The following is a 26,627-nucleotide window of genomic DNA, read 5'->3' as shown; positions in this document are numbered from 1 at the left end:
CTGGAAGGAATATAGGCCTGATCAGTTGATTTCAGTGAGAAGCAGAAGATCTGCCATTCTCTCATTGACACTAGTTACATGTCAAGACCTAAGGACTTCAAGTGAATCCATCACTTTGTGGGAGACGCTGCATCTTTCACGATCAGGCCAGTAGCTCAGCCTGGGGGGGTGGGTGCGGGAATTCACTCCACTCGCATAAAACCTGGAAAAAGAAAAGGAGTACTTGTGGCACCTTAGAGACTAACAAATTTATTAGAGCATAAGCTTTCGTGAGCTACAGCTCACTTCATCGGATGCGTTTGGTGGAAAAAACAGAGGAGAGATTTATATACACACACACAGAGAACATGAAACAATGGGTTTATCATACACACTGTAAGGAGAGTGATCACTTAAGATAAGCCATCACCAGCAACAGGGGGGGGGAAAGGAGGAAAACTTTTCATGGTGACAAGCAAGGTAGGCTAATTCCAGCAGTTAACAAGAATATCAGAGGTTTCAGAGTAGCAGCTGTGTTATATCAGAGGAACAGTGGGGGGTGGAGTGGGGGGAAGAAACACCATGGGGAAATAGTTTTACTTTGTGTAATGACTCATCCATTCCCAGTCTCTATTCAAGCCTAAATTAATTGTATCCAGTTTGCAAATTAATTCCAATTCAGCAGTCTCTCGTTGGAGTCTGATTTTGAAGCTTTTTTGTTGAAGGATAGCCACTCTTAGGTCTGTAATCGAGTGACCAGAGAGATTGAAGTGTTCTCCAACTGGTTTTTGAATGTTATAATTCTTGGTACCTAGATAATGTATCATAATAATTAGGTAAAAACCGGATGTGTTGAGTAAAATACCTCAACTCCAAACTTAATGACTTTTGAAGGCTTAGGTCTTCTGACTTCTTTTTACTCATTAAAAAAAATCTAAGTGAAAATTAAGCAGCACTAGATTTAAATTATATTAAACCCAGAATTCTACAGTCCCTATGGGGATAATAGAAACAATCTTTATCTGGCTTAGCTAGTCAATAGGGGCTGAGTCTTGATGTTGTTACTCTAGCAAACAGGAGGTCTGGAGCATTGGAACAATAGATCAGACCAGTGCTCCATTTAGTCTAGAATTTTCTCACTTACAGCAGCCAGTACTAGCTGCTTCCAGCAAAGATGCTGGACAATCTGTACTAGGCAATTATGGAGTAATCTACACATGTGGGTTAGAAAGCAATTTCCCCTATCTTTAAGGCTTGTGTCCCCTAATCAATTAGGATTTAGATCCAATATTTATTTTCACCTGGTAAGGACTTCAGGGATAGTGCCCATATATGGTTGCATCAGGAAACTGCTTCTGTAATAATCACATGTGGGGTTCCACATCCCTTCTTTCACCATTATTTCCAGACCCAAAACTTGCAAAATCTTTGTCACTGTCAATGGTGGCAGAGGCTGCTCACAGCTGAGTTTCAGATTGTGGGTTGAGTTTTCAGAGCTAGCTGGAAAAGCCATCCTTTGACTTTTAAAATAGTATTTAGTGATGCAAAAGACAATAGAATCCCAACTTATTTTACAACAACATATGCACTCTGCAGTGCTAACAGGAGTAAAGACTATTTGAGTCTGATAAACAGGCACTCACCACTCACATGTGCTGCAAACATTGAGTGCTTTAGTGCTGGTTTTTAAACAGGGTCAAATTCTGCTGTTAACAGTGCCAGTGAACTCCCTCTGATGAAGTTAGCAGTGAATGTAGATTTGTCACCATTACTGAGAGCAGAGCTTGGACCACAGTGGCTTAGTAATTTTTCAGTTCAACTTCAGTTTAAGGTTTTTGATCAAATGGGCATTTCTCAGCTGTCAGCTGGTATTAAACCCACAGCTGAAAAGCCAGCATTTGTGAATCTATAAAAACCTCTTAAAAACTATTCTTTAAGATTTGGCCAAAAATGAGAGGACTCACTTTAAGCACACTTATTTTACCAGTTCAAGAAAGCGGCATTTGCCTGGTGAAACCTTTTAATACAGTGATTGAGAACTTCTCACACCAGCACTTTACAAACTTCTCCTCATTACTTTATAACCAGTGGCTGGGTTTCAGTCAGGAGGATCACTTCTATTTTATGGCTGCATTGCCGTTTGTATATACTGTGTGGCAAAGCGCTCCCTTGCTCAATACAGTGAGGTAATTTGTACAGAGTAACAAATGAGTGTGATCACATTTCTCCACATTTCCTAGCCATTTGGCACCAGCTCCACCTTTTAATGGGTACCTGATGTCAATTTTTTGGCTCTTCTGATATAATAACATCTGTAGAGAGAGACAGACATCTCAGGAATCAGTAAGCCAACGAGCCAGCAGCTGACTTTTGAATTTAAGTACTGCACTGATAAGTGTCTTCCTAATGGTCTTGTCTTAAAATTAGAGTGAAGCTGTCTTTAACCAGATTATAAAATCTACCTTAGTTCATCTGAAATTTATTTTAAGGGGGTGGGGGAGTGAAGAGAGAGAGAAATGAAAATCATACAGCAGAGCAGAACTAGAATACAGCTCAAAACAGATTGATTTGTTTTACTCATCTTAAGTCTAAGAGACCAATCCGAACACATCATAGGAGCCATAGCAGTAGCTTTAAAATATTGTTCCTTTGTGCAGTCAAACCGACAGTTCTCAGATGCAAATGAGGTGTCAAAGGACAAGCATACTTCTCTCCAAAGGAAGATCTGCACACACATTGGAGGTATAATTTCCTGCTCAGGAAGACACAAGATCACTAGTTTTGATCTAGCTAGCACACAAGAAATAGAAGCGTAGCCACATTTGGGAAGGGTTAGCCACCCAAGTACCTATCCAGGGTCACAGATGGGATTATATTCACAGCAGTTAGCCCATCCCTTGACACGTGCCGCCATAGGTACACTTATTTTTAGTGAATTAGCTCAGTCAGAGGTAATGAACACGTCTGCCCACGCTGGAAACTACACCTACAGCTGCAGTGTAGCCATACCCCAGGTCAGCATGAAATCAATGCCACAGGAAGGTGATAGATAGCATTTCATGGCATCTTCCAGACCCAGTGTAAAACTGAGGTTCTGGCCATTTGTGAAGAAAGATCCCATGGTGCTTTTTACAGTACATAAAGTACTTTGAAATAAAGGAGTACTATATAAAAGCATAGATTTCCTCTCAATATGGCTACAGATGTGTATATAATGTTATGTATGTAACATGTATATGATATATACATACATATTTATCCCTGTGTTAGGGGTGATGTGCAGCTGCACCATCTCAGGAGAAATCTTGGAAGGAATTGTGATTCTGAATCATATCCGCCCTGTGTCTTTGTTCCCCGGAGCAAGAGTAAGTTGACACACCCTTCACAGAACACTAATTTACTTCTCACCTTGTGCTGGCCCAACTCGGCTGATTGGTACATTGGAAAAACAGAGCTATAGCCAACCTCCTGTCCATTCCATCCTTGCCAACATGCCACTTACAGACTCTACTCTCCCCTCCACACTCAGGATCCAGATCTTCATTCAGAGAATTGGGGAGGGGCTCTTACTGGCTCCCCAGCCTTATTTCTATGAGTGACCTCGTTAGTGCTATCCTTCAACTAACCATTAGCACGTCAACTTACTATGTTACTATATAATGTTATTTATTTCACTTCATTTGTTCTATATATTTTTCATTTATCATAGAAGATTAGGATTGTAAGAGAAGTCAGGAAGTGATTTCGTCCAACCCCCTGGCTCAAAGCAGAGCCAATCCCAACTAAATCATCCCAGCTAGGGCTTTGTCAAGCTGGGCCTTAAAAATCTTTAAGGATGAAGATTCCATCACCTCCTTAAGTAACTCATTCCAGTGCTTCACCACCCTCCTAGTGGAATAGTTTTTCCTAACATCCTACCTAGACCTCTCCCACTGCAACTTGAGACCATTGCTCCTTGTTCTGTCATTTGCCACCACTGAGAATAACCTAGCTCCATCCTCTTTGGAACCCCACTTCAGGTAGTTGAAAGCTGCCGTCAAATCCTCCCAGCCCACCACTCTTCTCTTCTGTAGACTAAATAAGCCTCGTTTCCTCAGCCTCTCCTCAGAAGTCATGTGCCCCAACCCCCTAATCATTTTCATTGCCCTCTGCTGGACTCTCTCCAATTTGTCTACATCCTTTCTGAATTGGGAGACCCAAAACTGGACACAATACTCCAGATGTAGCCTCACCAATGCCAAATAAATAGAGGGGAATAATCACTTCCCTAGATCGGCTGGCAATGCTCCTACTAATGCAGCCCAATATGCGGTTAGCCTTCTTGGCACCCAGGTCACACTGTTGACTCATATCCAGCTTCTCATCCCCTGTAATCCCCAGGTCCATTTTCTGCAGAACTGCTGCTTAGCCAGTTGGTCCCCAGCCTGTAGCAGTGCATGGGATCCTTCCATCCCAAGTGCAGGACTCTGCACTTGTCCGTGTTGAACCTTCTTTTGGCCCAATCCTCCAATTTTTCTAGGTCACTCTAGACCCTACCCCTACCCTCCAGTGCATCTTCCTCTACTTAGTATCTACTTCCCCAACTTAGTATCATCCACAAACTTGCTGAGGTGCAATTCACCCCATCATCCAGATCATTAACAAAGACATTGAACAAAACCTGCCTGAGGTCCAACCCCTGGGGCACTCTGCTTGATACCAGCTGCCAACTAGGCATTGAGCCATTGATCATTACCCATTGAGCCCGACAATCTAGCCAACTTTCTATCCACCTTATAATCCATTCATCCAATCCATACTTCTCTAACTTGCTGGCAAGAATACTGTGGGAGACTGTATCAAAAGCTTTGCTAAAGTCAAGATATGTCACATCCACCGCTTTCCCCATATCCACACAGTCAATCAGGTTGGTCAGGCATGACTTACCCTTGGTGAATCCATTTTGACTGTTCCTGATCACCTTCCTCTCCTCCAAGTGCTTAAGCATGGATTCCTTGAGCACCTGCTCCATGATTTTTCCAGGGATTGTAGTTCCCTGGATTCTCCTTCTTCCTTTTTTAAAGATGGGCATTATATTTGCCTTTTTTAAATAGTCCAGGACCTCCCCCATTGCCACGAGCTTTCAAAGATAATGGCCAATGGCTCTGCAATCACATCATCTTACTCCCTCAGCACCCTCAGATGCACTGCATCTAGCCCCATCAACTTGTGCAAGTCCAGCTTTTCTAAATAGTCCTTAACCTATTCTTTCTCCACTGAGGGCTGCTCACCTCCTCCCCATACTGTGCTGCCAGGTGCAGCAGTTTGGGAGCTGACCTTGTCTGTGAAGACCGAGGCAAAAAAAAAAAAAATGCATTGAGTACTTTCGTTTTTTCTACATCATCTATCGCTAGATTGCTTCCCCCATTCAGTAAGGGTCCCACACTTTCCCTGACCACCTTCTTGTTGCCAACGTACCTATAGAAACCCTTCTTGTTACCCTTCACATCCCTTGCTAGCTGCAACTCCAATTGTTATTTGGCCTTCCTGATTACTCCCCTGCATTCGAGAAATATTTTTATACTCCTCACTAGTCATCTGTCCAAGTTTTCACTTCTTGTAAGCTTCCTTTTTGTGTTTAAGCTCACCGAAGATTTCTCTGTTAAACCAAGCTGGTCTCCTGCCATATTTGCTATTCTTTCTGCACATCGGAATGGTTTGTTCCGGTGCCCTCAATAAGCCTTCTTTAAAATACAGCCAGCTCTCCTGGACTCCTTTCCCCCCCTCACTTTAGCCACCCAGGGGATCCTGCCCATCAGTTCACTGTGGGAGTCAAGGTCTACTTTTTGAAGTCCAGGGTCCATATTCTGCTGCTCTCCTTTCTTCCTTTTGTCAGGATCCTGAACTCAACCATCTCATGGTCACTGCTGCCCAGGTTGCCACCCACTTCTACTTCCCCTGCCAATTTTTCCCTGTTTGTAAGGAGGAGGTCAAGAGAATCACGGCCCCTAGTTGGTTTCTCCAGCACTTGTACCAAGAAGTTGTCCCCAACTCTCTCCAAAAACTTCCTGGATTGCCTAAGCATTGCTGTATTGCTCTTCCAGCAGATGTCAGGGTGATTATCTGGGCTTATTTAGTCTGCAGAAGAGAAGAGTGAAGGGGGATTTGATAGCAGCCTTCAACTACCTGAAGGGGGGTTTCAAAGAGGATGGAGCTAGGCTGTTTTCAGTGGTGGCAGATGACAGAACAAGAAACAATGGTCTCAAGTTGTAGTGGGGGAGGTCTAGGTTGGATATTAAGATTTTCACTAGGAAAGGAGTACTTTTGGCACCTTAGAGACTAACAAATATATTTCAGCATAAGCTTTCGTGAGCTACAGCTCACTTCATCAGATGCATCTGATGAAGTGAGCTGTAGCTCACGAAAGCTTATGTCAAATAAAGTTGTTAGTCTCTAAGGTGCCACAAGTACTCCTTTTCTTTTTGTGGATACAGACTAACATGACAGCTACTCTGAAACCTGTTTTACTAGGAGAGTGGTGAAGCACTGGAATGGGTTACCTCGGGAGGTGGTGGAATCTCCATCCTTGGAGGTTTTTAAGGCCCGGCTTGACAATGCCCTGGCTGGGATGATTTAGTTGGGGTTGGTCCTGCTTTAGGCAGGGGGTTGGACTAGATGACCTAGATGAGAACCAGGGCCTGTGATGTGAAAACTTGTTAGTTGTCCGAAGAAAGCCTCGTCCATCTCATCCTTCTGGTCTAGTGGTGTATAGCCGATGCTCACCATGACGTCACACTTGTTGCTCTCGCCTCTAAAACTTAACCCAAAGATTCTCAACAGGCTTTTCTCCAGTTTCATATTGAAGCTCTGAACAATCATACTGCTCTTACTTACAGTGCAACTCTTACATCTTTTCTCCCTCGCCTGTCCTTCCTGAACAGTTTATACCCATCCATGACAGTGCTCCAGTCATGCGAGTTACCCCACCAAGTTTGTTATTCCAATCACATCATAGTTCCTTGTCTGTGCTAGGACTTCAGTTCCTTCTGCTTCTTTCCCAGGCTTTGTGTACAGGCACCTAAGATAATTAGCCAATTGCCCTTCTTTCTCCCCATGAATCAGGAGGCCCTGCCTCTTGCACCCTCCTCATTAGGTTTCCTCCCGTATCCCACTTACCTCAGAGAATAAGTCTCTGTCACCGGTGAACCTAGTTTAAAGCCCTCCTCACTAAGTTAGCAAGCCTGTCTGCGAAGATGCTCTTCCCTCTCTTCATTAGGTGGCTCCCATCCCTTCCTAATAATCCTTCTTTCTGGAAGAAGATCCCATGGTTGAAGAATCCAAAGCCCTCTCTCCGACACCACCTGTGCAACCACGCATTTACTTCCACAATTCGATGGTCCTACCTGGGCCTTTTCCTTCAACAGAGAGGATGGACGAGAACACGACTTGCACCTCAATCTCCTTTAACCTTCTTCCCAGAGACACAGTCTGCCATGACCCATTCAAGGTCATTCTTGGCAGTATCATTGGTGCACATGTGGAGAAGTAGGAAGGGGTAACAGTCTGAGGATTTCCTCGGCAGAGACTCCATCACATCCTGAATTCTAGCTCCAGGCAAGCAGCACACTGAGTTTCCTGGCCTAGAAAGCAGATGAATGACTCCATCCCCCTTAGGAAGGAGTCCCTGGCCACCACCAGCCATCTCTTCCTCTTGGAAGTGGTGGTCATGGAACCCCCATCACTAGAACAATGCATCCCATGCCTTCTGGTCAATGGAGTCTCCTTCTGATCCCTTCCCTCAGATGACTCTTCCAAACCATTCTCTGCCATAGTACCTGTGCAGAGAGCCTGAAAATGGTTTCTTACCTCTATCTGCATTGTGGGTACATAGGTTCTTCTCTTTCTTCTTCTGGAGGTCATATGCTGCCAATTTTCTTCCCTGTTCTGCACTGCCCTTTGATTCTTCAGCATGCTGTGCCTGCAGTACCAAACACTGACTTCGATCCAGAAAATCTTCATTTTCTCTGATGCAACACAGGTTGATACTTTTTTTTTTTCATAGTAGCAGCCATGTTAGTCTGTATTCGCAAAAAGAAAAGGAGTACTTGTGGCACCTTTGAGACTAACAACTTTATTTGAGCATAAGCTTTCGTGAGCTACAGCTCACTTGATACTTGAGTCTCTAGTCCTTTAACCTGCTCTTCCAATATGGAGACCAGCTTTGTACAGACAAAGTAACTTTTGTCCTCTGAGAGAAAGTGAAATATGGCACATCCTATGCAGGTCACAACAGTGGATCACTCACTATCCATATGGTCTTCCTTCTAAGAGCCTCTTCAAATGTTGCATTTACTGCTCACAGAAGCCTGAAAGGCAAAACACCCCACACCTCGGTGGGATTTCCCCTAGGTGAACTCCCTCTGTTTGCCTGCTCACTCCGTTCACAACTGATTGCTTTTTTTAATAAGCCTTCTGGCTCAAATTCCCTTCAATTTGTTAACAAAACCCAAAACGCTAGCCACAAGTATTCAGTTTTGTTTCCAGGATATGAGAAATACAAGTTGGATGAGGCCTTCAAACAACCCTCTAACCTCTCATGAGCTCATCAAAAAGCTCTCCACACACCAAGACCACCAACTCAGAGGCACCAGATCCCACCAGAACCTGTAGAGATCTCTACTGCTATGATGATCAACACCCGCCACCCCAACACCACCCCTTTTGAAATCCATGGGTTCTACACATGCCTATCACAACCGTATCACCTGAGAGTGAACACTTCTCACAAAGCCACTACTCTATATCCAACCTCTCAGTCCTCAAAAGAAACCTGAACACCACAAGTCTGGGAGCTTAAATTCATAACTCTGCTAAAATGACAAATTCATGGATTGAAGAAAGAAACTGCTGTAACACACCATGAATCCAATCTATAAACCATTAACCACCCCTGCATCTCCCTCCCCCCCGCTCCCATGATGGGGGTGGGGGGAACAGGGTGTGTGTAAATGGACTATTTTGCCTTCAATAGTCCCCTGAAGTGTGTGTGAACTACTTATGCCAAACAATCCATTCCACTTTGCATTTAGCTGTGACACAGAGTACATTCCCAGACCTCAAGAAGGGCTCTCTGTAAGCTTGTCTCTCACCAACTTCTGTTGGCACAATAAAATAGATTGCCCACCTTGTCTTTACAGCCACAAGTATGCGTTTTACAACAGCTTAAGCGTAGCTAGATATAAACAGAAATACCTTTCTAACTCCCAAAACAATCTTCCCACCCACTCACTCTACCCTTGGAGAGAACTTACCATTTAGGGCACACAACAAGGGCTAAGAGATGTTATCTGTCACAGCAAGCTGGGGGAATGAGTTTCAGAACCAAGGGTCTCCTGCTATTGCCACAGCTCCCTTCCCATTTAAATCAGAAACCTGTTAGTTCAAGTGCCTCAGATGATCACAACACAAGGAGAAAGGTAATCTAAGTAAGAGCACTACAAAGAGCTTGCTTTATGTGTGTGTGTGCGCGCGCATAATTAAGTATTCATTTTAAAATACTCCAGAGACTTTTGCTTGTAATGCCCCTTCATCCAGAAAGTCACTAAATACTCCCTTTGCAACACATGCCTTAATATAATATGCTAATCCTTGTCTTAGTGACCTGAAAATGACACAGCGAAAGTATCAATGGTCAAACTATAAACCACGCTACATTAGAGAAGAGAGTCTGGTAGTGCTGCTGCTGCAGTTAGAGGCTATTTAAAAATTTAACGTTAAACATCAAGGAAGATATCAAATGAAGTGCTGACCCTCAGAAGAATTGAAAGATGGTCCCAAAATTGGATGACCTCGCTACCATTCTGTATCAGCCTAGTTTTAGAAAGCAAATTTCTCCCAGTCAAACACACACACAGGATACGCACAGACTACCTAGTGTCAGATCACAATATACATGTACATTGGTGTCTACCAGGTTCTGTAATTATAAAGCACAACTCACAAGCCTTGACATCACAACCTCACACAAGTGCTAACATGCTCAATAGTCCCAGAGTTACAAAATAATAGGTCATGGAAGCCCAGCCTCAGCGAGCTTCGGCCATCCCATCTGTGCAAAGATTCTGCATTACTTCACGGAGACTCAGAACCGTAGTAGACATTAAAGGCCTGTCTGTGAGCAATGGGGGTTTCAGAGAGGAGGAACTTCTAACCCAAGCCTGTTATTTTTGAAATCACAGTCAGTTTGAATCTTTTTCTAGCCCCAGTTCAGCCACAAAGTCACCTTTTCTCCCTATCTCTTTCAGAACAAAAGACCTTCCTGCTAGTATCTGCAAGATGTGAGCACAGTTGTGTGGACAAAGAATGGCTCTGAAATAGAAAGAGTTGCTCCACACAACTAAGATTTATGGGAGAGATTCTGTGCTGGGTCTCTAAGATGCCCAACAGGTCACATGCAACCCAGAGGGAGGAAGGACTAAGTCACCTTTACACCTTCCATATTCTAAACTGCTCCAAGGGCTGGTCCCTGTCATAATTTAGATACAGCTGAAGAGCTATCTAACTTACAGCAGCTTCCTCAAGCTCCTCAGGATCTCCACAGCACTGCTTGTGAGTGCCCTTGACACTCTCCTCCCCACCTCCTAGTCCCCTATGCCAGGACTTGCAAGGAGGTCTTCAGAGGACAGTCTATATGGCTGCCTTTCATAGCTCTTGCACTGGGGGATCTTTGCTTGGCTGGAACCAGGACTTTCAGAGCCCCTTTATGCTGCTCCACCCCTTTTACCTGCATGGAGGGGCCAGAGTTTTGAATGGAGTGTGTTTACAAGTCCGCATAAGGCTCTGAACCTGAAAAGAGTTACTCACATGCTTAATGCTATGCAAATGAGTAGTCTCACAGAACCGAATAGGACTAACCTCATGCTTAAAGCCAACCATGTGATTAAGTCTTTGCAGAATTAGGGCCTATGTGACGCTATGGCCTTCCCCCTCCTCCCTGTTACACTGGTGAAAATCCAGAGTAACTGTTGCCTTCAGGGGAATCAGTCCAGATTTACACCAATGTAACAGAGTAGAATCTGTTATTATGAAACAAGTATAGAATTTTGTGAGGAAAATCACTTTGCCCAGAATGCCTACCCTCTGCCCTATTACTCTGAATTTATTGGATACCTTGCTATTCAAATTGCTCTAGTTACATGCTTCAGATCTTCCAATATTATGATCAAATTCGTCATATTCCTATCCCTGGGATACTCTATATTGTCATTGGTTGAGGTTAATTTGCATATACTAACAATAGAAATAGTGGCATCTGATATGATTCAATGTATTGTGCTGGAAGGTTTTAATGCCTTCAGGCAAAACCGATATCCTTGGATAAAATATGAAATGTGTTATGTAGTTTTATCCTGTTGGCATTGTGGGGCCCAAAATGTGAATATTCTTTATGAAAATTAATGTTTTAAAATGACTGTCTACATGACATTTCAAATTGGTCACTTTACTAATGTATTCTTTAAAGTTAAGAAATTGCACAATTTTTGTTTGCTAAATATACAATTTTCACAGAACGAACTGCTACCTTCTAATTCCCACATCTCCATCATCAATGGATGCCCTGACTCTGCCAATTATGGCAGTCTTAAATCAACTGCTTGACTTTTTCTCCTGCAAGCACCATCTTCTTTTTTCCATGTCCCCCCTGAAAAAAATCCTCTAAAGCCATTAGCATATCTTCCCCCAAATCCCTTCTAAAGACTTGTTTGTACCATGAAGTCTACAGACAGCTGTCAGCTGACAACCACTATGCTGGTTGCTAGCTGAAACTACTGCTACTGATATGCTTCTTTGACTCCATTAACAAAATAAGCGTTGGTGCCAAAATATTGCACATAGCTAATCTATGAAAAAAATATGTTCATGTTACTCTGACCCTAAACTCTGTCCCATCTGTTAATTTCATCCACCTGTAACTTGGCATCCAAGTTACAGGTGGATGAAATAATAGAGTAGAGTAAAATAAGTTCATTGCCTCACCTTGTTAAAATTATTTGGGTAGAACAGTAAAAACAAGGAAAAGCACTTAAGATGGTAAACAGATTGTTGAAAAATGAGAAAACAATTTGGTAAAAAATGGCAAGATGTTGAATTTGTTTCCATTTCACGGGCTTTAAAACTAAAACATTTTCATGGTTTTGTCAAAAAATGAAAATTTTACAACACTCAAAACTTTATTGAAGTAGTTTTGAAGTTATTGAATTTTCTCCTTTACAAAAGTGTCTGGAAAGACTTCTGAGCAGGATTCCAAAAAAAAAAAAAAATGTTGATTAAAAATAGGCTAGGTACTTTCCAGTCAGAGGATGATTCAGTCCCTGCCCTGAAGAATGCATAATCCAGTAGATTCATTCAAATTAGTAATTTGGCATATTAGTAGTATTGTTAACTCAAACCCAATCAGATGGGACTCTGCATGCATGCAGGGCTCCCCCTGTGCAGATCTGATTTCAGGATCAAAGCGTATGGACCAATATCATGTTTCCCCACTGGAAACGATGAGAAAGGCAAAGATATGAAGGAAAACTCATTTTCAATTTGTGAAGTTCTAAATACCTTAGCAATAGGTGCAAGGGGGTTTGTGAAAGCACATTAAACAGGGCACTGTACAATCCAATTTAAAACAAACATAGGAATCATCTTTCCAAACCACACAGATGCTCCAATATTGTCTGAAATTGTCTGGAAGATTAGCATGTTCTTCAGAGGGCCAGTCCCTTCCATTTAATCCCCAGAACTCCTTAAGGAGCCATTATACCACAGTTTTCCCACCTGTTGAGGAGGGTGGCAGCAAACAAACAATAGGAAGTCCCTGACTGGGCCACCATTACTTCGCACAGGCCAAGAGCTCATAATGAACAGAGTGGTTCTTCCCTAGTTCCAGCCACATCCACCCAAAAGCTGCAGAGCCTCCAACCATATCTCGTTCATGCAGAGCCACTGCCAGTTTTCCAAGGAGGAAGTTGCTTTTAGATTTCTCTTCCATTTTTGTTGGCTCTCCCTGAACCTATCATCCACAGTTCTTAAACCAGTGATGATATCACAAAGCAGTAATTAGATGAAGGAGAAAAAAATACGTTCATGTTACTCTGACCCTAAACTCTGTCCCATCTGTTAATGTCATCCACCTGTAACTTGGCATCCAAGATTGCCAACTCTTTGGGGGCAAGGATTGTCTTTTACTCTGCACAGCACCTAGAAAAATAGAGTAAACAATAATAGAGTAAAATAAGTTCATTGCCTCACCTTGTTAAAATTATTTAGGTAGAACAGTAAAAACAAGGAAAAAGCACTTAAGATGGTGAACATAGATTGTTTTCTCATTTTTTAACAATTTGGTGAAGGAGAAAGAGCAGAAGAGGGACAGACACTGTGGAAGTTGCCATAGGCCTGATCCAAACTCCATTGGAAAAGACTTCTAGTGACTTTACGAGGCTTTGATTCAGGCACTGTGTGACAAGTTATGCTGAGGCTTAATACTTTTACTTCAAAAAGAAAAAAAAATCTAATAAATTAAAATTATCCTTCCTACCGTACCCACTTTCACCTTAGTGTTCCAGTTGAAATGCGTTCCTATCCTGTTATAGCTTTCCTTTCCCCATGTATATATCCAAATGGTGAGCATGACAACATCTGTCTCTCTTACAGAGCACTGATGTGTTTACAGAAATGGGAATATATTCAAAAGCATCTAAAGGGATTTAGAGGCACAAGTCTCACTGATTTTCAAAAAGATTGTGCTTCTAAATCCCTTAGTGATTTTGAAAGTCTCCCCCTTTTAGAGGACCATTTCCAAAAGAATTAATATTCGTAAGGAAAGATGATATTTAGATAAAGAAAACTGTCTATTGACCAGGAATTATACTTGCTGAAGACAGAAGCTAAGGCAACAATTTAGTTCAAAATTTTAAGTATGTTTGTGGATTCTAAGAGAAGTTATTTTTACAATGTGTTTTAAAGAAAGTGTTGTTTTCCCCAGGCTACATAATTTCATTATCCATTTTACATATTTAGTGAAAGTATTTAGTAATTTTTTCAACATAGTTACTGACTTTCATGGCCACTACATTCATAATGAAATAAATTATATGACCTTGTACCATTAGGACTAATAGTAGTGTTGTAATACAACATAGAGTATAAATAAAAACACTGTTTTGAAATTCATGATGCATTTCAAAACTGATCCCATTTTATTTTTAAACTGGAAGTTTAATTTACAATTGCCATAATCTTTATTGGCATTTCCTAACAGAATTTTAGTCCAAAATCAATAGGACATATTTAACATATGCACTTATATTTACATTCCCCGCATCAGGTACACCCATTCAATTATTATCCAAAGTTTACTAAATCGTATATGATGTTAATGTTTATTGTCCCTATCAAAGATAAGGGACCCATTGTGCCAGGCACAGTCACACAGTAAGAGACAATGCCTACCCCAAAAAACTTACAATATAGAAAGACATTACACAGAGAGAAAGGAAGTATTTTATATTCACTGGACAGAGGGAATCTGAAGCGCAGAGACTAACACCTTCAAAAGTGCCTAAGTGATTTAGGAGCCAGCAGCCCATTTTCAAAAAGTGAATTAGGCACTTAGTCTCAAGACACACCGCTTTGAATGACTCTTAGACTCCTCTGTTCCTAAGTCACTGTTGAAAATGGGACTTCAGCATTTTTGAACATTTTTCCCCGAGCCCAAGATCACCTAGGAAGGCTGTGGCCAGCCATCAAATGAACCCAGATCTAAATTCCAGTCCAGTGCCTTAATGACAAATCCATCCTCCTTTAATGGCTACGTATTTGTGAGAGCAACTGATTGCATCTCTCAAAACTTCACTCAGAATTTGGCATGAGAAATCATAAGGATGTGGTCTTATGGGACATATACTGCCTTTATTCCCTGTGCCCGACTACGATCCATCTCAATGCATGATTCAAAGGGAGTGTAGTGACCCAATTTTGACTAGTGTATCACTCTTTCCCTGAGAGAGCTTCCCTTCATCAGAATGAACGTATTAGCCCAATACATTCATGCTGCTTTTGGACTTCTGAGGGATCTGTGCTTGAATCTGGAATAAGAATACAGCTCATATATATCCTAAATATAAAATATCCAGAGTACTCATACTATGGTTTTAATGATGGTGTAAATCAGTGATAGATGAACTGTCCTTACCAATATTAATTCTTTTGGAAAAGGTCATCTAAAAGTGGGAGACTTTCAAAATCACTAAGGGATTTAGGCGCACATTCCTTTTGAAAAAATCAGTGAGACTTGTGCTCCTAAATCCCTTAGATGCTTTTGAATATATTCCCATTTCTGTAAACACTTCAGTGCTCTGTAAGAGAGACCAATGTTGTAATGCTTACCATTTGGATATATACATGGACAAAAGAAAGCCTTAACAGGACTGTGGGAAAAAGAAAACTATAACAGGATTAGGAACCCATCTCAACTGGTTATGCATGGTAAGGTATGGTGAATTTAAAGTAGATTAACTATTCATTATCCATGTGTTTAATGCTCTTATCCTGGAATAAAAATGCCTGTTCTCCAAGTTAGTGAACTCCATGATGCTAATAAATCAGGAACAGTTATTCCTGAATAACTCATCAGGTAGACAAGCTCTTAGAGTGGTACGCAAGTGGGATAAAGGAGAAGTCCTTATTAATTACATAAGGAAAATGAGCACGTTAATTGCCAAGTGTACATACACCCACATCACTTTTTACCAAATAGCATCCTCCACCTGCAACTGCAAGGGTGAATTAAAAGTGAGAAGCATTCAAAAAACACTGTTTACCCAAGCTGATGCACCTGATGGTATCATCTGTGATGTTCCCAAACCTCTACAGCTGACGCCAGGGCACAGTACAGAAACCTGCATCGTAAACCTTTATTCACCTCATTCCATGTATAAGGTCCTCGGGGGAGGGAACACCACAAAATGTAGCTCTCTGGAGTCATTAGTGATATTCACCAAGTTGTGCATAGGCCGCATGCATATGGTTGGAATATAAAGGGGGCAATACAAGATCCTCTATTCTCCCCTAAGATACTGCGAGGGGAATGGGAACGTTAATGAGTGGAATTTTCTTTGCCCTAGCCTCAACAGATGGAAAGAAAGAGCTGATCTGCACGATGTTGAGGAAAACCTGTTTGTGCCTACTGCATAAAATAAATGTTCCAGAACCGTTCATCCATGTTCAAAATATAACCCCTGTAATGTTGCCAAGGTCGGTGAAACCTACAGTGATCTGTGGAGTACGTGCTGGCTGCACACGCTAAAGCTGCTTGGGGAATTGATACCAGTTCCACCTCCCCGCCCCCCCCCTCCCATAAACTTTCTCCCCACCCAATGCTAGTTTGCATATTTAGGCTATTTTCCTTCTTCCAACCCTGTTTTTAGATATACATCTTCCATTCTATCCTCCCTACATGAGAATTCTGAAATGCAACAAATATTGAGAGAGAGAGAGAGAGAGACTAGATAAATTTCTGTGCGATTGGAGCCGTTTAAGCAAAGCAGAACGCTGTAAAATATGTAGTCGGTACAATTACATAGCAATATGTAGAACTTCCTGTTTTCGGCATGCTTTGATTAAAGGTATCCTTGACTTGTGTTATTCTGGACATACTCCTACATATTTCAGTGCAAGTTAGATGTTTATGCATGCATTCAAACTCAGTTACATAACAAAACCGGAGATCTTACAGACATTGTTTCACTACATAGAAAGAGCACAGTGCCAAGATTTGCTTTGGAATGATGCATAAAGTAGGTTGGTTGATTTTGATACAGTTGCTTGTGAAAGCCTAAAGCAAATACTGTTCAACTAGGACCTCGGCATTTTCTCACGTGCATCCTCCGCAGGAAGCGTTTCACATTTGTAGTTCGAATACAGCTTGAGATCATTTATTTTGCACTGAGTCCCTGTTATAATTCAGTACGACGCCTTGAATTCGTTAACCCCTCCACTAGATCTAATTTTCTCTCTCACACACACCCGGGTTATTTGTATTTCTGCCAGTGGTATGATCTACCAGTGTCGCTCAGGTCTGATGTTACTACTACGGGCCGTTCTATTGCTGCATCTGCAGCTTTAATGCTGTACTGTATTTAAAATCCAATTTTGTACCACTTCTTAAATTTGAGCGGGGGGGGGAGGGGTTGCTGGAGAGGAGAATCTCGACTCAAAATTGCTCCTTGGTGTTCTTCAAGGTGTGGCAAAAATAATAATAATGATGATCCAACTCTCAATCCAGGGAGGGGAGGAGGAGGAGCAGGGAGGGACAGCAATGATCAGTGGCTCAGTTTGTGCCTTGTAGGTGACGGCTGCCCCTGGCACTGGCAGCCGGATGGTAAGAAAGGAGGCCCCCGGGAGTTCTTGAAACAGAAAAGTGAATGCGCCAGAAGTTCCCCCGTCTGTAGCCGGAAAAACAAAAAACAAACAAACTTGCCTGTTGCAAAATAACGTGAGGAGGGTTCGGGCTGGGGCGCGAGAAACCCTGCACCAGCAATGATGCATCTGGGGGGGGGGGGTCACTAGCAGCACTTCACGCTTCCCCGTCGGAAGCCCGAGGCATCTGTCATGGGAGAGCCGCGATCGCCCCCACACAACGCCCATGGCGGGATGGGCCGGCAACAGCGAGCGGAACCCGAGCCAGCCGCTGGCACTTGAAGGCCGATTAAGGCGCCTTCCTCGCTTTGTGTGTGTGTGTGTGTGTGTGTGTGGAAAAACCATTATGAACCACCGAGCGATCAGCACCGGGTTGGAGACGAGCTACCCTTTCCATCAGCCCCCCCCCCGCGCCCCCTTTCCCTCTGCCTGGCTGGGCACAGCCTTTGAACGATGTGGGCGCTAGCCAGGCTTTCTGCATTACACTCCCTTCCACCACACACATCTCTCTGCCATCCCCAACCTCTTTCTAGGCCGATACGGATACTCATGCAATGAGATCCCTCCGAGGGCTGAACCTGGAAAACGCAGGGGCGAAGGAGAGAGTGTGGAAAATACATACGGGGGGGGGGGGGGAATGTGTGCGCGTAAAACAATGCGAGGTGCCTCAGTGAGCCAACTTGCACGCTACAAGTGGATGCATCTATTCTGCATATACCTGCAGCCCCGGCCCCGGGCTTTCCGCGCGGCGAGAGCACCCCCTCCCCCCCCCCGAGATTCGGCTCCTCCACCCTGGACGATCCGTTGCAATTTGCAAAGTGGACTAAAAATGATCGGGTCCTGCTGCGCCTGGCGTTTTGGCTCCGCCCTCCCCGCCTGGCTCGGGTTTGCGCTTTTCTCCCTGCCGCTCACAGTACCGTGACCGCTCCCCGCTCACGCGAGCCTCCCCGACCCTTTCACATTCAGAGGGAAGGGGGATCATCCAGCCTCCTGTCCCGAAGCAGCGCCTACTGAGGGAGACGCTCCCTGGGCCAGATCCCTTCCCGAGCTCTTCGGCAGAGGCTGGGCTTTAGGTTAATCAAATCACTTGCTGTCTCTCCTCCTCCGCCAGCCCCGTCCACACTTCGCCGCATAGATGGGGGGATTTCAAAGAGGCGGGAGAAAAGCAACGGCCTGGATACGAGTCCAGAAGGAAAAACTTGGGGGTGGGGGAGAGACTTGCCTCTTTGAATGCTTAAATACAGCAGCGCATGGACCCATGCAGGGGGATTTCAGTGCAGGGACTCGCATAACGGGGACATATCTGAATGAAGCGGGCAGGAGAGAAACAGAAAGCACTGCAGCAATCCACACACCCCAATCCTTTAAACCGTCTTCTCAATTCATCCTTTAGCACTTGAAGGAGGAATTAAAGCCTGAAGCAATCCAGGAGGAGCTGTCCCTATAGCCTCCCTGCGCTACCCAGCTACGAGTCTGGACAGGGTTTTAAAGAGTCCGGGGTTGAAAAGGACTAAGGTTTTCAGTTACTAGGGCTGGGGTTTTGGGGGGGGGGGGGTTACTGAAATATATTCCTCCCACCCCAGGGGTTATTGCATTTCCTCCCCTCTATGAATCTCGCTTAGAACGAGGTGATTTCCGAGCTGAAGTTCTGGTTTCTCTACCACCAGCTGGGAGGAGAAAAATGTCATTTAAAATAGATCAAACTACGGTTTATTGTTTAGATGGATGAAGATGTTTAAACAGAGACCGACTTCTGCAGCTGTAAAGTGGTGACAGGAGTGGAAATTAAAAGGCAAGTGAAATAATGGGGAAAAAAATCAAATGAAAAAATGTACCTATTCTCTCTCTCTCATACATACACACGCATTTGGTTGCGGCGATGTGCACTCTAATCCCCGTGTAACTAATACTAAACTAATCCAGGGGGCTGTTCGGCGGAAGCTGCGGTACCCAAAATGTGTCCTCATCAAAACCCTATAATATTCCACGTTTGAAGCCATTTGTACGCGCGCCCCTGTTCTGTTGCTTTTTACAAGCGGGTTTGCCGAGCCATATTTTCACTCTAATGCAAACCCATTTAAATCACAGCCTTGTTTTTTTCCCCACGGATTGCTTCTTGTAAATGGGGCGATAAATCCAGAAAGTGTCTTGCACGGTGGAAGAGAGAGGGGTGGGGCGTTGTTAAGAGAGAGAGGTAGGAGTGGAACAATGTTTAGGGGAATTAAAAGGGGAAAAAAAAAACCAACAAAACACACCTAAATGAAAACGGAGAATGTAGAAATTGCATCGCAACTCTGCGAGCCCCTGCTACCCCTGTACAGTGGGGAAACCTCAGTAGAGTAGACATGACGAAGGGAGCAATAAATCCGTCCGTTTCAATGACAAACCCCAAATAAGCCCCCACCCCACTTCCAAACAACCTGACGACCCCGGAGTCCCTACCTGGAAAAGCCTTAAGATGTTCGCTACCATAATGGACACTGAACTTCCAGATGCCCCAATCACTCCAACCACTTTCTCTGGCTTGACAAAGACCGGCGGTTCCCCATTGGTGCACCTCACATCGGAGGTGTCCTTCTGGATCAGCGCCTGGACAAAAGTGAGCGACTGCTCCAAGGCATAGGTGTCCCTGGAACAAGTGTCCAAGATCCGAGCCCCGAGCGTCACGTTGGGCAGCAGGTCCGGGTCGCTGTTGATCTGGTCCAGCGCGTACAGCATCGCCTCGAGCCGGTGGATGCCGTTCTCTTTCTTGATGTCCCCGCAAGGCACTCCGGTGGGTCCCTTGGCGTGGACGGGGAAGAGCCCCCCCAGGGTGATGTCTCCCTCTATCCGGATGGAGTGGGGGGCGTACATCTCCTGCCCGTGAGCCACCGCAGAGAGGAGAAACTCCAGCAGGCAGCAGGGCAACTTGATCAAAGTCAGGAGATGGAAGAGTCTCCCCAGCCGGATCATGGTGCTGCCGCTGCTCGGGCGATGGCCAGACGCCCTGGCGCGGCCAGCGGGGCACCCCTGCGCCTTCATGGGCAAAGGAGGGGGAAGGTTCCCTGCGGGTGTGTGGGGTGGGGAGGGGATGGGGTGGGAAGGTCCGTCTCCTGCCGTCCGCCCTCTCTGCCGCGATCTCCAGCGGCACAGCACTGGGGAAAGGTAAGGGTTTGCTATCGCTTTAAATGGTCGCTCGGCTGCTCTCCTCCTCCCACTCTCCCCACCTCCTGCTCTCACCCTCCCCATCCCGGCTCCCCCGGCGCGTCATTACGCAGAGATGCGGGCTGAGGTAACTGGAGGCAGCGGGGGGGGGGGGGGGATGGCGATGGGGGGCTCCCCGAGGCTGGGCTAGGTCGCGCTCAGCGCCTACTGCAGCCTCTCCCCCCGTGCTCTGGGTTTAATTCCTCCCCGCCGCCAGCTGGGAAGCGTGCAGCCAGTGCCCTGCCCTCTCGGTACCTTCAGCTTGTCAGAGGGTGTCTGGGAGAGGGGAAGGAATATAGCTGGCTCCACCCTGCTGGATCTTCGTGAGTTTTGGCCCCAAATAGTGCCATGAAAATAGAAAAGCCCAGCCCCTTCTACTTCACAAGAAAAAACAATCCCGACCCGGATGGATCTAGTCACAAACACCCTGAATCTGGCCCTCAAGCCCCACTTTCGAATGCCTATCTAGAGAGCACCTCTGGCAGCTGCTAGTGCATTAAAAATAGCTAGAGCTCATCCCAAACCCCCAGATCAGACACCTGATCTTGGCAGATTCCATGCTTTCTGCTCCCCGTGTGGCAGCAAAAGTGTGCTGGTACCAAAAAACCTGGATCTGATAGTTGAATCCTGCCAGTTTCTGGCAGCAGCCATCCCAATTCTACTGTCTAAATGGTAACTAAGTGTAGCTGTTTCTACTGCACACAGAATCTTGACCTTGATGCATCCTGGCATAACAGCGCCACAAAAATCTGTTTCTGGTACCTGGATCCAGCTTGGCAAGTTTTGGCCTCAAAGGGAATACAAGTATGGCAGCTTTGACTTCACTAGTAGAATCATCAGAACCCTGATGTATCTCAGCCCAACAGCACATGGGAAAAAAAACCCACCGCAACACAACATATGCCTAGTACCTGGATCCTACTAATAATATTTGGTCCCAATACTTCAATTTTGAGGTTACTCTAAATAACCAAAACCCTACGTTGGGTTTTGGTGTAATAAGAGTGACTATATTTTTGCTTTTCGTGCAGCAAAATTTGAAGTGCAGTTGCTCCAATTTCACGACAGAAATCCAGAGCCTGATGCATCCCTGCTCCACAGTCCCTCTTTGTCCCCAACAAACCACCACATATCCAGCACCTGGAGCCTGTTGGAGCATATCTTTTTTAAGTGCCCATCCCTTAAGTTGTCAAAGTACATAGATATCTCGCCACTCCTCCTAAACCAGACAAATCCATGCTCTGATCTTTCCCAGTGCAAGAGCAATTCAAAATATATCTATGGCACCTGGGTCTTCCAAGATCCAGAACATTTTTTGCCATAAAATTCTACAGTCTATTGCATAATTAGACTACAAGTATAGCTGCTTCTAGTCCACTACAATAATCTGGCCCAGATACATCCTGGTACAGGAGCACTTGACAAATTCAGAGATTGGTGCAGCTACAGCAGGGTTGTGTTCATTTTCCCCCAATTTTTCCTTTAGCTAGCCAACAGATAATCTGTATCCAATACACTGCCTTTCAATGAAGCCTCAGCAACCCTTATCTGACATTCTTCTCATCCCTCTGATATTATCACATTTCATCCCATAAAATTGAAATATTTCAGTAAAACTGGGCTAGCAGATGTGAATGATCATATTAAATGTGGTTTTAGCCAAACTCTTGATTGATGTTTTCAAAGCAGTCTAGGGGATTCAGATATGTCTTTCATAAATTTTCAATGGAAGATGGATTTTTACACCTCTAGATGCCTTTGAAGCGGGGGGGAGGGGGGAACCTCAGTGCATCGAATACAAGGATTGGATGAACTGGGGTTTAGATCCGAGACTAATTTGGAGATTAGATTTCTGAAATTGAGAGGATTTGGATGCTGAACACATGCACTAATTTGGATCATGGTCTGCATTTTTGGGTGCACTAGTAACCGCTACATTTTCACTCTATTTAAGAACAGTAGCATTTAGAAAAAAAAATGATGGATTCAGGTGCTAGATATATATGTAGCTGATGCTCTTGAGGGTCCAGAATTTCCACGAAAGATACATTGCTCTCTTCACATAGAGCAATTTGGAAAACAGGGTCAGAAAGGGTAGGACCCAGCAGGATTGAGGTGGATTTTTTTGAATCTGATGTTTGGGGCTAAAATTTGGAAGGATCTAGGTTCTGGGACAAATAATCTCTTGTGATTTCGTTTTATCTGGTTATGAATAAAAAAAACTTTAAAAAAGCCACACTCCTAGACCCTCTGACTCAAAAAATTAGACAGTGACTAAAATGCTCAATACTCATCAGCTGTATGTCAGCTACTCCCAGATTTATATTTTTTAAAAGTTTGATTTGTTATTAAAGCAAAGTCAGCCCCCTCAGACAAAAATGTTAACTCACTGACCATGGGGCTGTTCATGTGTGGGATTCCCCCCCTTTCCATTTGTATGTAGTTTAACTATTGCTCATCATCATGTTGACACAATTGGGACAAGGTGTCAGCTTAAGCAGAGGAGCCTGGGATGGTGGCATAAACAGTTATCCACATCTGGTGAGAGATAAGCCAAAAGTGTCAGTGGGAATTTCACATCTCTACAGGCAACTCGACCGCTGCCTACTTCATACCCACAGGCTTTGACATGTGCCCTCTGCCCAAACAAATTGCAACCCACCTACTGCCCAGTACTTGTGGCACCTTAGAGGCTAACAAATTTGAGTATAAGCTTTCGTGAGCTACAGCTCACTTCATCGGATGCATGAAGTGAGCTGTAGCTCACAAAATCTTATGCTCAAATAAATTTGTTAGCCTCTAAGGTGCCACAAGTATTCCTTTTCTTTTTGCGAATACAGACGAACATGGCTGCTACTCTGAAACCTAATCTATTAGTCAGTTCAGTTGTTTCTCAGTCGACTGCCTACCTTGTTCACCTTTACACTAATTTTACACACACACACACACACACACACACACACACACACACACACAGTTAACATCAACTGCTACCCCCTTATGCCCTCATACCTATTCCCACACAGAGTGGGGCTACTCTATTAAAGATAGCTAGTGTTTTCCCTAAAGCTCAAGCATTTGGAATCCATTGACTAGGTGAGAATCTCAGCTTTCATTTTTAAAGAGAGTAAATTTCTAGCCCTTGCAGTGGTGGAGAAAAAAAAAAAAAAATCTTGAAAACATGACTGAGCCCCATCCTAAATACTCAAAAACCAGAAAGCAAATAAAGAGAAACATTTTTTCAGTCTTAATTTAAGACTGATAATGATTTTTGAATACTTGTACTTGGAAAATCTTCAGCTACATTCACTATACCTACCCTCACACAGATATAGTAAGAACATCTGCTGCCTACCTTATGCTCCTTTTCCCCACAACTTGTCACCTCAAAAAAATAGTCAACATAACCTTACATGAAATGCCCCGATACCCAGTCGTAGGAACATAGGAATTGCCAGACTGGATCAGACCCAATGTCCATTTGGTCCAGTGTTCTGTCTCCAACAGTGGTCAGCATCAGATGCTTCAGAAGGAGGTGCAAGAACTGCACATCTGTCAGATGTGGGATAATAAACCCTCACAATAATCTAGTTAGAGATTTGCTTCACACAGTTAGACCAGAGAATTAAGATCCTTACCACAAATTGTTATATTAACAACTGGATATTCTTGAGATCCATGTAAATGTCCAGTTCCTTTTTGAATCTTAAGTCCTTGCTTCAATGACTTCCTATAGCAAAGAGTTCAGTTTTTATATGTGTGATGTGGTTATTTATCATTTTTGAATTCCCCCATCTTTAATTTTTAGCCCTGTAGTCATTTATCAAGCTCATCATTTTACTGTGTAATTCCCATTGACCACATACAGTCGGCCTCCCCCGCCCAAGCATTTATTGTCCTCTCCGACAAGGAATAAGGCATGGTAATCTATGCATTCAGCACTTCTATTCATTCCATGTACTTGTAAGGAGCCTTTCATCATGGTATTGAAGTACTGTACATCACCAGGCGACACACTCATGCTGGGCTTCATTATTCAAAGTGGTATCCCTCTGCAGCTACCCACCCTTCACAGGCTCCCAATCTGCTTCTCTGACGAAATCTTTTACAAAGGTCTTTAACAGATTAAGCTCTGACGGTGCCAGAGACCATCTCATCACTTATGACCTTCCAACTACAGCGGGAAAAACTCAGACGAAGATGCAGAGCGGTTTCCAAGCCAAAAATCAGACTGTGTCCAGTGGAAAAAAAAAAAAAAAATCAAGACTCACTCCTCCTCCACCAGTCTTTTGGCAGAAGTTTAGGATCAAAATATCCCACATCATGTTTAAATTCTGTCTGTACCAAATGGCTGGCAACTGGGAAGCCATTACATTACACAGCCAAATGACCTAACAGCCAATAGGACGTTTGTACCATTTGATAACAGTACTGATTTAAGTGGTGGTAAGAGCAAATTTCCTTCTCTTCTTCTACATACTCTAGTTAGGATGAAAACATAGTATTGAAATGAATATACACTAGTCATTTTTGTGCTATACAGTGTCCTGGGAAAGATTACCTTGACTATCATTGGATATTTTCTTTACAAATCTTAATTTGACATAGTTGGAGAATTGTACTCCCAGCATGAATAGATTTTGGAATCAATATGATGTGAATTGAGCCATTATTGTTCCTGTTACTAGAAGGAGCATAGGCTGGGGTGGGATTTTTGCATTTCCATTTTTAATACATACACACACACTGCTACACATAATATTAAAGACATACACAGAACCCACAATGGTCAGTGCATTTTTACACCATGTATTGGCACAATTGACATTTTACCATGGTTTTGCATAGCAGGAAAATGAACTCATGATGCAAAGCCTTGAGTGCACGAGACAGATCGGGAGGGGGGGGGGTGAAGAGTGGTACGGGGAGGAGGAGTGTTACTGGAAGCAGGGGATGCCAGTTGGTTTGGCAGCTGGAGGGTGAGTGGAAGAGGAAAAATTGGCTTTTCATAGTAAAGGTTTCCAGAAGATTTGGCATCTGAAAGGAGGTTGAGATTGAACACAATAGGGGAGGCAGCAAGACGCAGCTGGCAGTTGGAGGCCTCACCACAGTGCGGGGATGGAAGAGGAGAAGACCTGCAGGAAAATGGTTCCAACTGCAGATGATTGGAGTCTAAATCCAGGGTTTTCAGCCTGCACATGCAGGAGGCAGGGAGACTATATGCTGGGAGTCAGACACAGGTGGCTGAACTGCAGCCAGAGAGGAGCAATGGATGGGAGCTTGGGTCCAGCATGCACAGATGAATGCAGCAGAGTGGGACAACTTCCACGAGTGCTAAGGGCAAGACTTGACAGGTCTGGGAATACTGTTTGACACCACACTTCTGTACCGGATCCTTCTGGTCTCTGATGAAGAAATATCAAATAGGTGCTAGTATTCATTACTGATTAAGCAAATGCAAAAGCTTGAGGCCTTTAAAAAAATGCTACACCTTTAGGGTTGCCAACTTTGACTGAAGCTATTCCAGGAGATTCCACCCCCATCTCCCCAACATGACAATGTCATTTTCTTAAAATATCCTATTAAAATCTCCCAGATTGCTTTCAATAGTCACTGGGAGATCAATGCCAATTCCGGGAGACTCCAGGACAATCCTGGAGGGTTGACAGCTCTATACACCTTTTATACACAAGATCTCAGAAAACTAATTTTGTTCAACTGATGTACAACTTAACTGATGAGATAAAGGGAAAGTAAAGTCTCTAGGTCAAAAATTTAAATCTGGCTCAGAGTAGTGAGTTGAGGTGATTGGGGGAAGGTTTGTCCTGCCTGAATCTTAAAGCAGTGACAAGCTGAAATAAAAAGGACCCCACTGGACAAATAAGTGACTCTTGCTGCTCTGGTAGGGCCCAAATGAACCTTAGCCTTATATATGGAAGAGGATATAGTTAGGAAGCCCTAACCCCATAGCTGCTGATTGATGCCCAAGTTGAGAAAGAACTCTCTAGTCATTCCTTCAG

At 43.8% G+C, this 26,627-nt stretch overlaps 1 protein-coding gene across 6 annotated transcripts in view; it reads right to left on the bottom strand.

Moving 5' to 3' along the window:
- Positions 1-26,627, bottom strand: part of GRM7 (glutamate metabotropic receptor 7) — a 587,975-nt gene that overhangs the window by 518,437 nt on the left and 42,911 nt on the right. For 4 of the 6 annotated variants that reach the window (XM_038410752.2, XM_038410754.2, XM_038410753.2 and 1 more), the window contains exon 1: positions 19,867-20,633. The exons of 1 other annotated variant lie outside the window; for it this stretch is intronic. In XM_038410752.2, coding sequence (XP_038266680.1) covers positions 19,867-20,445 — 579 coding nt within the window. In that variant the 5' untranslated portion in view covers positions 20,446-20,633. Of the gene's footprint in view, positions 1-19,866; positions 20,646-26,627 lie in introns of those variants that run through there. One more of the 6 variants, XM_038410758.2, reaches the window with a different exon arrangement.

The sequence above is a fragment of the Dermochelys coriacea genome, chromosome 7 (genome assembly GCF_009764565.3).
Source record: "Dermochelys coriacea isolate rDerCor1 chromosome 7, rDerCor1.pri.v4, whole genome shotgun sequence".
In the NCBI taxonomy this organism is placed as follows: Eukaryota; Metazoa; Chordata; order Testudines; family Dermochelyidae; genus Dermochelys; species Dermochelys coriacea.
Note: the sequence above shows the minus strand (reverse complement) of the source record. Positions and strands in the feature narration are given on the sequence as shown.